General features: G+C 43.2%; 1 protein-coding gene across 2 annotated transcripts; it reads right to left on the bottom strand.

The window, feature by feature from the left end:
- Nucleotides 1-1881: 1881 nt before the first annotated feature.
- mdm1 (Mdm1 nuclear protein) lies at nucleotides 1882-11743 on the bottom strand. Of its 2 annotated transcripts, none has more exons than XM_026326933.2 (16): nucleotides 11563-11743; nucleotides 10928-11027; nucleotides 10382-10525; nucleotides 9559-9957; nucleotides 9321-9412; nucleotides 9086-9223; nucleotides 8424-8585; nucleotides 7771-7877; nucleotides 7561-7648; nucleotides 4476-4702; nucleotides 4251-4406; nucleotides 3797-3879; nucleotides 3660-3721; nucleotides 3199-3454; nucleotides 2337-2399; nucleotides 1882-2242 (listed from the first exon to the last, which is right to left on the bottom strand). In XM_026326933.2, exons 1-16 carry the CDS (start codon nucleotides 11578-11580, stop codon nucleotides 2133-2135), a joined length of 2205 nt encoding a protein of 734 aa, XP_026182718.1. In that variant the 5' UTR covers nucleotides 11581-11743; the 3' UTR covers nucleotides 1882-2132. The 2 variants fall into 2 exon arrangements, with proteins under 2 accessions (XP_026182718.1, XP_026182719.1); XM_026326934.2 differs by having other exon boundaries at nucleotides 7561-7603.
- Nucleotides 11744-14339: the final 2596 nt, after the last annotated feature.

Genomic DNA, 14339 nt, shown 5'->3' with positions numbered 1-14339 from the left:
GTTGGAGAGGATTTCTATTACACTGCCTGCTGTCAGCTCAGGCTGCACGTACAGTTAGTCTGTTCTTAACTTCAGGGTTTTCCAGCTCCTGTGATACGAAGGATCAAGTGACCAAATCATCTTTCTGTTCTCCACTGATCGTGTTGGGTGTGAATCCCTCAGAGACCGAGGTTTGATAACTCATCATCAGCTCACACTTCAAAAGACCCAGTTTTCTGTATTTACAATGAACCGTCTGATGAGCTCAGAGGGTCTGAACGCATCCCTGGAATAAAAAACACGAATCTCATATTTACCAGTTTCCTGCCTGTGGCTGCATTTTCTCATCAAACTGCTTTTTGCTTATTGGTTCCATTAACTCATCAAATCAGGTGTTTCAACATCGCTGTGCTGCAAGAAAGTACATTACTCATGACGTGTTGCGACATAATGCATGTAATGAGGAAGATCTGAGGTGGAACAATGAGGAGGAAATAACCAGAGAAGAAGCCTGAGACTGACACCTGGAAGTTTTAAGAGAAATCCAAAGCAGACGTCACTCAGATATCAAATCTTCCAGACTGTAATGGACAAGATGAGAAATATGACGCGGATCATGTTGATGCAGTCGTGTCAAAGGTCTGCAGCTCGTTGCACCAGTTGTGGTCACATGAAAACAGAAGTGGCAAAAATCTAATATTCAGGGAAATGACTGAATTCAAAAATCAGTCACAATCCAAATTGTATTTACAATGTCAAATTAAAGGTTGATGTTTTCTTTTTAATATGTAGTTTTGTTATTTATGAATCTTTTATTTTCCTTGTATTTCAAATGTATGTAGTTATTTTCTGTTGTTTCTATTCTATTGTTTTATACACGTTAATTTTTCTGTTTTATTTTGTTCTCTAATTCTCATGCTGCTATAAAAGAACCTCAGCTACTGAACCTGAGAAATAAAAGGAAGAACGTGAAGCTGAGGTGGTTTCTAATGTTTCCAAAGGTTTTTACGGTAAATCACCTGCACCAGGCCCTTCCCGGTGGTTCGTCTCCTTAAAGGTGGGACAGTCACACGATTTCAAATAAGTTACTCCATGCATTTGTAAACAGATAACGATAAATCCCAGGCTGGCTGAGTCATTTTTCTCGTTACTGTGACTGAAAAATGTCGATTCCAAGGAGCTTGAATGTACAAAATTAGGAAATAACAGCTACTAACATCCGTGGAATTACACAAGAGTTTTCAATTGTTTTATACTTGGACGTCATGACGTGTCCTTCACACCTTCACCACACTCTCCGTCAGCTTGACATTGTTTGTTCTGGCCTGTATGTTTTTATGAGGGGAATTCACCGTCAGTTCATTGGCAGTTCATGCCTGCGTGAAGGTGTGTGCGTTTGTATAGTGCGTGGAGTTTACAGGTGGTCTGCTCAGTCTGTCCGCAGATCGGCTGTGATGCTGCAGCACAAACAGATCCAGAGAAAGACCAGTATGAGGAAAATTTGTTGTGAATTCCCAGTTTGATGAAACCGAGAACAGAAAACAAACTGTCCTGATCCTCTTTAATACACTAACTCACTCTCCAAGCAGCCCCTTCCTTCAAGCTGAGCGATGCTGATTAACATGGCTCACTGAACACGTCACTAAAACAACGACTCGGTTCAGACTTGTCTGTTTTACCGCACTGTAACGTGCACAGCTTTGGGTTTTGGACTGTTGGGTCAGACACTGAGCCCAGAGCTGCAGCAGAGTCTGATCCAGTTTAGGCTTTTTTCTCTTTCTAGAGACGAAGAGGGTCAGAGGTCAATTTCTGCTTCTGTCCAGCCCATTTTCCCTGGAGGACGTTGAAGATTTGAAAGATCTTTGAACCTTTTATCACTTTACAAAGACGGAAACGCATGAGTTGGTGTTTGTGTCTCTTTTATCAACCACATCTTTTATCAACAACATTCAGTTCATAGAAACATCTATAAGACAAGTGGAACATGATTAATCAGCATCTTCTATAAAAACACACAGTGCTCACTATTCAAACTAATCACTGTTGTCTATAAAAAGGATTCGACAGCGATGATCGAGAAACTAAACACTCAGCTCTACAAACAACATGCTGGTTCCCATGGCGACACAGTGCCCTGACCAGGAGGTCAGAGGTCATCTCTTCCCCCAGAAGTTCTCTCGCCTTTTCTGAGCGCGCTCCAGGACAGCGGACGCCATGGAGCAGGAGGCCGCCGAGCGCCACGACATCACCGAGAGCCGGTCGTCTAGGCAACAGCAGAACAGGTTTAAAGGACTGAAGGTAAAATACTGTTGTTTTTTTTTAATGTGAAGAGAAGTTTTAGAAAAGTGGAGCTTCACCTTCGTCAGAGCCACAGCCTCCCCCTGAACACGGCAGCTCCCTGGACCGCGAACCCAACTCACCTGAGGGGACACAGGTGAGTCAGCACGGACTGGACACGGCAGTGACTGACCGACAGAAGACGCGTGTGCTGCTGATTTAATGACTTGGATGAAAACATAACTTTGGTTTTTGTCTGAGCTCATCTCTGTTTCATCAGAACGTGGAAAAGAAAGTACAGAGTTACAGAAGTTAGACGACACCTTTACATCAACGGTTCACTAAGACATGGGGAGAAAAATCCTTCAACTCCTATTTTTAGAAACAGGATTTATTCACTAATTCGGTTTCCTTTGTTGTATTTTGCTTTTATCGATGCAGTTCAGCCAAGTCTTAACGCTTTTTAGCAAAATTTCAGTTTTTTCATTTTGCTTTCCATAAAAGTTTCTGCACAAACTGAAAATGCTCATGAAAGCAAACAGGAAACACAACTACTGATGCCAGGTTGCCCACAATGGCCAAACATACAGGGAAGTGCTACAGGACAGTATGAACTCTGCCAACTGACAGGAGCTCCTCAGCTATTTTCCAGGATAAACATGAGACCAAAAACTGGGTGAGATGAAAGTGAGAAGGAAGTGAAGAGAAGAAGGGGAGTCCCCTGTTTCTGTATCTGCAGTTACTGCAACTGAGTCGCAGTGGTTTTCTGCCTGTTTTACACAGGCTGGATAACGGATGAGTCCAGATGATGAGGGTTAGTCGCAGCCAACATGTAAAAACAGATTTAGTGTTTGTGTCTGGATAAAATGCAGATGTTTGGGGTGTTATGATGTTACGATGTTTAAAAAGCTACAAATGTTGACGGTTGGTTACTGAGCTCACCATTGTGCTGGAAGTCGGGGTGTCTCAGCATGCCTTGGATACCGTGCTGGGGGAGGAGCACCAAAGGAGGCGGGGCTACAGGGGCTTGAGGTGTTTGCTTGGTCCTGATTGGTTTAGAGGCTGGTTTGTGGTCAGGGGAGGGGCCAGTGGAGTGCATGTGTGTGGGGCTATTGTCTGGCCACGCCTCTTGACGTTTGACCTGCACGTCAACTGCGTTATCTGCCCCCGCTGCCATGGAAACGGCTGACCCAGACCTCTGAAAATAAAAACGTACAACATGTTTCCTAACAACAAGTCTGATCAATCTGGAATTAAATATGTTTTGTGCCCTGCAACATTTAATGACGGCACCTTCAGCTCAGCAAAATCTTTTTATGTTCCAAAGACAGAAGATAAACTAAAAAACTAATCAGCAGATTAATCGATCAAGAATATTCTAATTACACAGTTTGCCCTGTTACCTGTTGCTTGGATGGAGAAGATTCATCACTGCTCTTCAGTTCTCCCACTAATATAGCGCCACCTGGAGGACAAGCAGAGGTCAGAGGTCAGAGGGTGGTGCTGTGCTGTGCGTGTGTGTGTGTATGTGTGTGTGTACCAGTGGTAGGAGTGGTGAGGTCATGGTGAGTCCTCTGAACTGGTCTCATCTTCAGCTTGGGAGTCGGTACCCTTCCCTCCTCCCTGCAGGAACACACAGACCCAGTTTTATGACTCTAACAAGTTTCAGCGTTGGCACCAGAAACAGTCACGTGAAACGCACAGGTTAGGTTTTCAGATCCAGTTTAGGATAAGAACTCATTTTAAATGTTCCTTTCATGAAAAAAAAAGGTCTGCAACAATTATTTTTCCTGCACAAATCAAACACACACACACACACACACTTGTTTTTACTGAATTATCTATAGAGACATGTTCTATGTCTTCTACTTCTCTGCTGCTGATTAATAAAGGCCCAGAGGTTCAAACCAAGATGACAAACCATCCAAATGATGCAGGTTCAGAGTCGTGGTTGATTTCAGGTCAAAGTTAAGAATCTGAAGAGAAAATCTTACTCATCCGTAGTTTCTTCTTCTTCTTCTTCTTCCCTGGCTGTTGGCCGTTCGGCAGGAGGTGCTTTTATTTGTGCGTCGTTGTGTGTGTTTTTGTTGTTGAGCTGGATTTCTCCTGAGCCCACCACAGATGACCTCTTGCTGGAGTAACTGGAGCGGCTGCAAACAAACACACAGTTGAAACATCGGCCCAGAGACGTTCCTCTCTTCACCTGCTGCGTCTCTCACCTGGCCAGGTCCAGAGCCTCCACACAAGAAGAGCTGTGGCTGTCCGGATCCTGACATAGGTCAAGGGTTGGCCGGGGGGTGGGGAGATCAGTAGCTGAGTCTGTGGTGTCGGTGGGCTCCCACAGAGCGTTGTGTTCGGACTGCAGCTGGCTCAGGTGGTCTCTGGAGAAGTTAGTTCCCCAGGCTCGACGGCGATAGGCCAGGGCCTTCTGCCTCAGCTCCTCCACCTGCACAGGAACCAACACGAGCTCTGTCGGGTTCACTTCAACCAGGTACGAATTTTCTTGGGTATGAGGCTGCTCAATTTTCAAACCAATAAATAACAGAATCACTATGGTCTAAAGTAATTCCTCGGTTGTTTCTACACACTATGTCAAACAGTCAAAAAAGAAACAGAGAAAGTGATTAAACAGGTTCCCTCTGTGCATGAATGACAAAGACTTTAATAGATAGACAAAAACTAATAAAGATGCACAGCAGCTTTGAATCTAACTCAATGGATTCTCACATTTCTGCATCAACGTGCAGTTTTGTGTCGAGTTAAAAATCAGCTACAAAAGAGTTTCATGGACGTGAATGAGCAGGAATGACATAAGTACCCAGTCTGCCATACTTGTAGTTTCTTTTTCATGGGAGCTGTAGTTTATTCTGTGCTCATTTTTGTGTCATCGTGTTCATTTGATCAGGACGACTAATGAAAGAAATGCATCGCACAGTTAATCAGCCGTGACGCTTTGAACTACAAACAGCAAACTGCAGCCTCTTTCAATCATGTGTGATCAGCTCCAAGTAAACAAAATAAATGAAACTCAGCCAAAGATCAATGAACCAGTGGGTGAGATGTAACCGCCCGATTGACTTTCCATCCTGTGGTGAGTCTGGCCTGTGAAGAGTTTCATTCTGTGGAGGGAAGCTGTCAGCTGACGTCAGTTCAGAGGAAACAAAACCTTCACTTTGAGTCGTAGTCAAACGGTTTAATTCAGGCAATCTGAGGTTTACGTTGAAAACCGGGTCGGGGTTATCCAGGGTTTGGACTGGGGTCAGGGTCAGGTTACTGTTAGGCTTACCAGAATCTACAGCACCAACTGCAACTCAAACACATTAAAGAATCACAACACAGTCATTTAAAGGTCTGACCAGTTTTGAACAAGAATTGATACGACAAAGGCAGAATAACCAGATCAGGTGTGACTGCTCAAACTTTTTTAGCATTTCTCATAACTCGACATGAATTTCTCCACACAGCATTTCCTGTGTGTGGATTTACTGTTTGATGTATGCACTGACTAATGTGTCAGTAACAGCTTCCACACATTTTTAGTATCGTTGACCACAGATAGATGAAGAGACAGAAACGGGCCCATGTGCACAGACAAGACCACCCAAGACCCTGTCTGCATAAAGCTCCTTCAATCTAAATAAGATGTTTACTTGCTGGTATTAATTTGATTAATTAAACAATTCAAAATGTTTTCATAAGGTTTTATGAAAACATTTTGAATTGAAGGGATTTCTTATTAAAACTGTTTTCCCTCCTGTATATTCAAACTTTTGCCATTTTACATTTTCTGATGTTTATCCTGTACCCTTAGTGGTTCTTACCTGTTTCATTATTTCTTTTATTTACGTCCCATTACTGGAGTCTTGGAACACACTTACATTTTAACATGTTTATCTGGATTTATCTGTCCATGTTGTGTTGGTGAATCTTAACTTATTTTAAAGGAACCAGAACCTCAACCTGAACCTGACGAGGTCTCAATTCTAATCAAGATAAACGCTCCATATGGACAAAAGTATGAAACGGTGCAGCCACATGTAAACATGTGACTAAGACACTGACTGTGACAATAACGTGCTGCTCTAACGGCCTCAGTCTTTCCAGTGGATGCTGAACCTGCTGCAGGGATTTGCTCCGATGATAACATCTGGGTCAAGCTCTTAAAGGCTCTGGATGGGGCTGAGGTCAGTGTGTGTGTTTAGGCCAGTCAAATTCTTTCACAACAAAAATTCTGATACAAAGTTAAGATGAAAAAAAATAAAATAAAATTTGGTTTTGCAGCTTTAAGATTTCCTGTCACAAGAACTAAGGCACTGAGCCTAAACCAGGAACCACTGCCCTCGTGTCCACATACTTCTGACCATATCATCTAAAAACGTTCTGAAAGCATTAGAAATAAAAATGGAAGACTAGAAGTTGCAGAAATGAGTTTTCCTGCACATGTTCAGGGAACGCACTAGTGTTTCGTTGATTCTGGTGAATGTTATGTCATTTGATGTTTTTCGCTGAACTGATGCTAAAATTTTTTGTAAATTTGATTTTACACAGAAAAGTTTTTCACCCCCCCCCCCCAACATGATACTTTCCACAGGACTGGTGGGAACCTACCTGTGTGTGTGTGTGTGTGTGTGTGTGTGTGTGTGTGTGTGTGTGAGTGTGTGTGTGTGTGTGGGAGTGACTAACAGTGTGTTGTTTCCCTGAAATGAAGCTGTGTGGTTTCACTGCTGACACTCAGCACTCTGGTTTCCATCAGCAACACACACAAACACACAGAGTTTAGCTGACAGAGGGGCCCAAACACCACATCAATGACACTGATCAGGGAAAAAGTGATGGGTGAGCTCAGTCGTCCAGTGGCTCAAATCTGCAGGTGGACAAAATTCTGCTGAGCTTGATTTTAGCTAAAGAAAAGATGGTCAAACCTTTAGTGAACCTTTAGTCTCACAAGATCAATGAATCCCCCGAAAAGACCAAACCTCCTACTAACGTGTGTCTCAAACACCGATACAAGTCCCATGAACACTGAGCACTGAACACTGACTGAGCCCCACATACGCCGTCCTCCCGCCACTAACACTCACTACAGACCAAGTGTGGATTCTTCCGCAGTTGAAAATAGTCCCCAACTAATGGACCATTTCTTCCTGTTTGTTTGATTAAAAACTACAGACTTTCAGCAAAAATTACTGAGACTTTTTTTAAATTTCAACTGTGCATTTGTGATGTGTTTTTTATGTTTCACCTCTTTACTAACCGAAGGGCCACAGACAGAACAGGGAAATGACCCTAACACTAAATCCTGACCTGAGGGGTGCTGGGGTCTGTGGCTCCACCTTCCTCTGGGATCCTGTAGAGGGGAGAACGAAATCTGGACTCATACTCTGTTAACATCCTGTCAGACAGACACACAGACAATTTCATAAACATAACGCCTTCATACAACACAACCACACACACAAGCGGATGGGTGCACATGCAAGCACGCACACAACCCACACACACACACACACACACCTGTGTCCTATCCTGTCGGCGGAAGGGGGGGTTGTGGCCTTCGAGGGTGACTGGATCTGTTCAGGGCGGGGCTTCTTCTGGGACTTTGTCCTCTTTCTCCTGTTGCCCTGGAGATAAAAACAGCCCAGTCAGCAGCTTTGAAAAGTTAAAGGGGAACTCCACCAATTTTACACATCAAAGCCTGTTTCCAGGAGTTTGGGGTACGAGTGCATGAGTGAAAACAGTGGTTTTAAAAATAAGTGAGTTTACAACAATAAAAAAAATAAAAAGTGAGCTGATAGTACTCCTACTTCCTGCTCCTGGGTTCACACCATGCATAGTGTAACAGGGCCCCTGGATCAGGCTGGAACCCTTGTCTTGGTGTACGCCACACATGCACTCGCCCACTTGTAGAGAAAATGGTGAAGAATGACTCATCTCTTTTTCTATGTCCTGAGACCGGTGCCTTTGGGGTAGCGCCACTGAACTTTAAAATGTGCATTCATCTTTGTAATGAGGGGTTAACGCACTGCAGAATCAGAATCACCTGTGCCACACAGCAGGACTGAGGACTCGTGGGTCCTACGGCTCACAGCTGTGGAAGCACCTGAAGTCGTTCTGCTTCTCCACTCATTTATTCTAGTTTAATTTGTCGCATGTGTAAATCTACATACCATGTGTGTGTGGAACAGCGGAACCCGTTGATGCTCCAGATGTTTACGAAGACGGGGTCCAGAAGGGGGGGCCAGACCCTGGAAGTTCCGCTGATATTCTGTTGCCATGGAAACTGGGTTTTTCTTAAAGGGAGGGACGGAACTGCTGTTGGAGTACAGCACCTGCAGGGAAGTGGGCGGTGGGGTATCGAAGGTCAGCAGCAATAACCAATGAACCAATAACCAGTGAACTCATCATTGAGGTCGCCTGTTCCTAGTAAACCAGAAAAACGATCTACCGCCACCTGGTGGCGACAAACCTCGAACTACAGCTGTTTAAACTATAGATGGTTTGTCATGACCCCTGAGAGACCACCTGCCCAGCCAGTACTACTATTCCCACAGAAGGTACAGCACAGGGCTCTGTGGGGGTCAGAGCATCTGCTGCAGGACTCCTTGTTCTTTTAGCTTCTGAAAATGGTTCTTCATGAACTCCAGTGGGCTCGTATAGGGGCTTGTTGGATCAATCAGACACCTGAAGGTGTGTGATGAGAATTTAAAACATCTGAAGATCCTAAAAGGTCTGGACAGCACTGTGCTTGTTCTGTAGTGAGGATGGGTGTAGTGTGTTGGACTATTTGATAGTAATTAGATGGACTTGGTCCTGTTAGGTAATATCTCACCTGTTCTGCAGTCAGTATGGGTGAAGCAGCAGCTGCAGGTTTCTTCCACCTCAACTGTCTGTGGTACTCTGACCTGTGACCTCCTGACCTTTGACCCCCTGACCTCAGCCCTGCCCTCCACCGCAGAGAATGCTCAACCTGCAACAACAGGGGAGGAAATCCTCCCAATCCTCACACTTTCTATTAAGATTATTGTTGTTTAAAATGATGCAGTCACAGGTTTTAGGTTGCTCACCTCATTGGCTGAGGGATGCTGTCCATCAGGTGCTGCTGTCAAAGGTTGGCTGGGCTGTGATTGGCTGTCAGGTTTGGAAGGGCGGGGCTTCACTGAAGTGAGAAGGTAAATCAGCTGTTAAATTCATTTGTGTTTGTTCATTTAGTTTATTTTCCTACATTGTAATTTAAAACATATTTTTATTGAAAATGAAATAGCAGAAGAATTATAAAAGCAGATTTATGTTATATTTATCTACCAGATTTGCCTGCTGGCTTTACAGATGGTCCCAGGTTTATAGAAGATCGTGGTCCAAGTGGCGGTACTGGGTCTGCAGAAGACTGTGGTCCAGGTGGAGGTCCCTGGTCTGCAGAAGATCGTGGTTCAGGTGGAGTTCCTGGGTCTGCAGGAGGTCGTGGTCGTGGTGGAGGTCCTGGGTCTGCAGGAGGTCGTGGTCCTGGGGGAGGTCCTGGGTCTGCAGGAGGTCGTGGTCCTGGGGGAGGTCCTGGGTCTGCAGTAGGTCGTGGTCCTGGGGGAGGTCCTGGGTCTGCAGGAGGTCGTGGCCCCGGTGGAGTTTCAGGCTGTACAGGAGATCGGGGTTCTCGAGACCTAGGAGGAGTTGAAGATTTGGGGTCCAAGTAACCCTCTGTCCTCTGGGCTGAAAAGGGAGAGACAAATGAATTTGCCATAGTACCAAAACAATATTTTCGGTAGATATATATGTATGATACCTCCACAGTGTTCACTACAGGTCAGGTTCAGATTTGCTTTTCAATAAGAAACATGACACAGGCAGAAATTGAGCAGGACATCAGTGCCACTGTTTCTAAATGACTACGTACATAGTTACTGTCCTGCCGTGTGGGCGCAGCATTTCATTAAATTCATAATATTTACAGCAGTTAGGTAGTTGTGAACCTAGTTCCCTTTCATTATTGATTCTTTGAGTTGGTCATAACTTATTTAATGTCCTTATTGAGTTTTTCTTTTTCTTTTTTTAAAGACTTCAGTGACTTTACCTGATGGAACCACACAGGTTTTCTTTAATTATAGCCTGTGTCATCGACATGGACACAACCTACCAGCAGAGGGCACCTTTCTGTGAGGAGTCGGGTCGGGGAGGGAGTTCTGTGGATCTGAGGGGTGGAGTTGAGAAGTGCGGGATTCAGTGAGAACACCAGATCCGACCCTCCTTCGATGCTGCAGACCTGGTTCCCTGGTGATGCCTTAGAGAAACAAACAAACTATTAAATAAAATAAGAATAATTCTGTCTTCTTTTTCTCTTGTATATTTCTACATCGGGTAACAGCATCTCAGACTTTCGATTGTTATTGTTACGGTAAACAATGTGAATTCAATTTTTAACATTGACTCATTTAAAAAATTCAGCTTAACCGAGGGAGGGGAGGGCTGCAGCTCTGACAGTTTTAACATGATTAAAGTCAAATTCCTAAAATGCTAAGATGATAAAAATCCTGCTCTGCGCTTTTAAAACTACAAAAACCAAAAGCAGCATTGTTCAGCTTTTTCTGGTTCCTGGTGGGTGGAAGGCACAAAAACCAATGACAAACTCGGATCAGGACTGAGATTGGTCCTGGCCACCTCTGGTCTGGTCTGAGGTTCCTACCCATCTGTTCGGATCGCAGGCCGGCCAGTGGGGCGCAGCGCTGAGGAGACACACTTCTGGACCGGGACACCCCATAGCTCTTCTGGTATTCACTCTGACACTAAAACAAATACAAACACAGATAGCTGTAATGTAATGTGCACATTCCTGCTCATATTTGGTGCTGCAGAAACTATTTTACTGCTTTCCTGTGTGAATGACCATTTTGTGGTCCTTGATATTTATCTTGGGGCCCTTTAAGACGGTTGGGAGCTTTAAATTACGATGAGCAGTTTTAACTAGTTCCTGACATTTTACAGACACTGTAAACTACTACTGCGTTATAATCAACAAACAGTATGAATCAACAATGAAAACAATCAGCAGCAGGTGAAGACAATGGAGTTTGTTCGATCTGAAACTGATTAGCTTCATTATTGGATTATCGCAGATTAAATCATAATAACACTGACTCTGCAGTCTCGCTCAGGCCCGGACCGGACAGGTTCGTTAGACCCCAAGCGGCCTGTTACACAGGTGGCACCCGTTTGTTCGGCTAACACCTGTAGCTAACGCTAACACCTGTAGCTAACGCTAACACCTGTAGCTAACGCTAACACCTGTTGCTAATGCTAACACCTGTCGATGTTGTTTACCTTGAAGCGGACCGTCATGGCGCGCTCACCGCTGACCAAACACCGCGAGACGTCACTCCCTCGTCATTACAATAATTGCTTAGTTTGTTAACTAGCTGGTTAGTGTCCTATAACTAGCCGACTAACTCGAACAGCGATGCTAACCAGACGCTTCCGCTACGACAACAAGCTGCCGCCGTTGCCATGGCAGCTACGCGTCCCTTTTTTTTTTTTTTTTCAAAATGCTTTATTGATATAATCGGTTTACAATCACGGCTCGGTAAAACACAAATCAAATAACTAAATAATAAAAACAGGACTGGTAAAAATAAAAATAAATAATATTATAATATCATAATAATATTAATGATGATACAATAAATGAGATTGATTTTAGTGGAGCTATAACTACATACACTAATGTAAAATTGTTTGTAATACTCTTCTATTAATGGATGATGATAATTTCATGTTTAAAACATATAAAAAGAATAAAATACATAAATAATAAACATAGAGCCAGAACTACAAATCCCAATACCAGTATCATGACATTTTTTAAATAAAAGTTGTGTAACTAATTGAAAAAACTAATTGTGTAACTAAAGTTATTAGTTAGTAAATAATATAAGATAGGATCAACTTAATTCATACCTAAAGGGAAATGTGAATATAGTATGTGAATACTCATGTACTTTTACTTAAGAAGGATTTATTTCTATTGTGTTGCAATTTTGGTACTTCAGTGAAGGATTTGAGTACAGTACTGTCTTGTTCTAAGTATATATCTAAGCCAGAATGACTCCACACCACAGTTTGCTGTTACAAAATTGCACCACTTTTATTCATTTAAGGCTTTTTAGTTTTTACTTTACATTTGGCTTCACCCCCCTCCCCTACCTCCCGCTGCTGCTGTGGGTTTCTGTACTGGAAGAAACCAGTTCAGATCGTTTCTGTACCAGTTTTAAACTCCCAACAGCTGAACTGTGATGATTCAGCAGAGTGGAAATGGGATTTTATTCTGATACATCACCGTCTGAACTGGTTTCGTTTACATTTCACTGGTCATCATGCCATACAGAGAAAAACAAGCAGATTTATTTCAGTAATGTAAAATAATTTCTTTTGCTGTGAATGAATCATTCCAGTTTGCATTTGGCTGCAGGTGCAAACGTCAGTTCATTGCCACTTCTGCATATTAAAGGAACTGTCTAAACTGCTTCTAAACTTTTCAACGACCCCATCAGTGTGCAGAAATGTGAGAGTAACGTCAAGTTTTAGCTTCTATCTCAAGCTCACTGTTTCATCATTCACACAACTAAGTTTGTGAACAATCGAGTACACCACAAACATCTTTGGGGAAAGACTGTCCAAATGCTTTTACCTTTTAGAAACAACTGAATTTTTTTTTTTTCCTCACAGCCGAGTTTTTTGAAGCATGCAGAGACCTTTGGATCTACCAAACGTCTGTGACAGGAGAATCTGATCACAGAGTCTGGCCTGAGCTGTCAAACATTACATTTCCAGAAGTTGCATGAAATGACGAATGCTACAGCAGCCTCCGTTTCTGGATGCCAGAAAGGTCTGATTGCAGCCGTGGCCAGGTGCTGATTTAAGTGGCTGTTTTTACTGGTAGCACAGGTGGGATATACTTCTACCAGCTACCGGAAATAATACTCAAACAAGCCATGCAAAGGTAAAATTTGGGCTTTATGTGACGTATGTCTTTGCTATTTGTTTTCCTTATTCTTTTCACCCACAATCGAACTAAGACCAATACCCAGCCATGGCTGCCAACAGACTTTTCCCTTAAAAGCTTCTGCCCAGCATGCAAACTGTCGCAGCACCTCCTGGAGGTCAGACTGAGTACTGACAGAAACATCAACATGCTACATGACTGAACGTACTGGAGGAGAACCAGAATACTGACAGCAGTATCACACTGCACCACAGTACTCCCTCCGTACAACACTGTGTACAGCAGTACTCACAGAGATCACTGGTCCAACATACTGTATCTGAAAGCTGACCACTCTCTCATTTCAAACAGAAGACGCCCTCTGGTCTCAACCTCAGCCGTGCTACTGTTACGAAGAAACACCAAGAATCTAGTTCAGCTTTCTTTAACTGCTGAGAATATGAACACCAGAGCCATCCATGTGCCTGCAGCACCCCACGGTTACACTTCTGCATGTTAAGTTAAAAGTATGTAGGTTCCTATTCAAATGCTAATTTTAGAAAGACACAATGAATTTATTGCATGTGCATGTTTGCACTGCATTTCGCCACATTTTGCTTCTACTGACACACCAAAAACATTTTGTAGTATTTTGAGACGTTTTCAAATTTCCAGTGTTTCCACTCACCTTTTTTATGCATGGCCCACATTGACAATGCACATAAAAAAATGGATGGAAACTCAGGTTACCACTGAACTCAGTTTATGTTTAAGTGTTAGCGTAAAATACAACATGATATGAGTCTGCATTCTCAGGACATGAAGGACCAACTCTGACTTTTTTGGTCATGTTTGGACCTGAATTCCTGGATAACTAAATATATTTCCACCAGTTAAAGGGAGCATGGACTAACAGGACTTTAAACTAATAACCATCAGATGTGTTAATAATATTAATAATCAGGTAATAACATCGTCAATAATACAGAAACAATGGTCATCACAGAAACTGGCCTGGTTCATTGTTGTTATGCAACTCACTCACAAACACACACACACTCACAAACACACACACACACACAGAGACAAAGTACTGGACCAGTGTGAGTCTGCTGTCTGA

Source organism: Mastacembelus armatus, chromosome 23 (genome assembly GCF_900324485.2).
Source record: "Mastacembelus armatus chromosome 23, fMasArm1.2, whole genome shotgun sequence".
Taxonomy (NCBI): domain Eukaryota; kingdom Metazoa; phylum Chordata; class Actinopteri; order Synbranchiformes; family Mastacembelidae; genus Mastacembelus; species Mastacembelus armatus.
The sequence above is the reverse complement of the archived record's forward strand: the minus strand, read 5'-3'. Positions and strand labels throughout refer to the sequence as shown.

Bases quoted from the DNA above. Each gene is read 5' to 3' on its own strand.
- mdm1 (XM_026326933.2), bottom strand. The intron at 10,526-10,927 runs GTAGGAACCTCA...TGTTTCTCTAAG, and splicing joins CCTGCGATCCGAACAGATGG to GCATCACCAGGGAACCAGGT. The intron at 2,243-2,336 runs GTGAAGCTCCAC...GCTGTTGCCTAG, and splicing joins AGGCTGTGGCTCTGACGAAG to ACGACCGGCTCTCGGTGATG.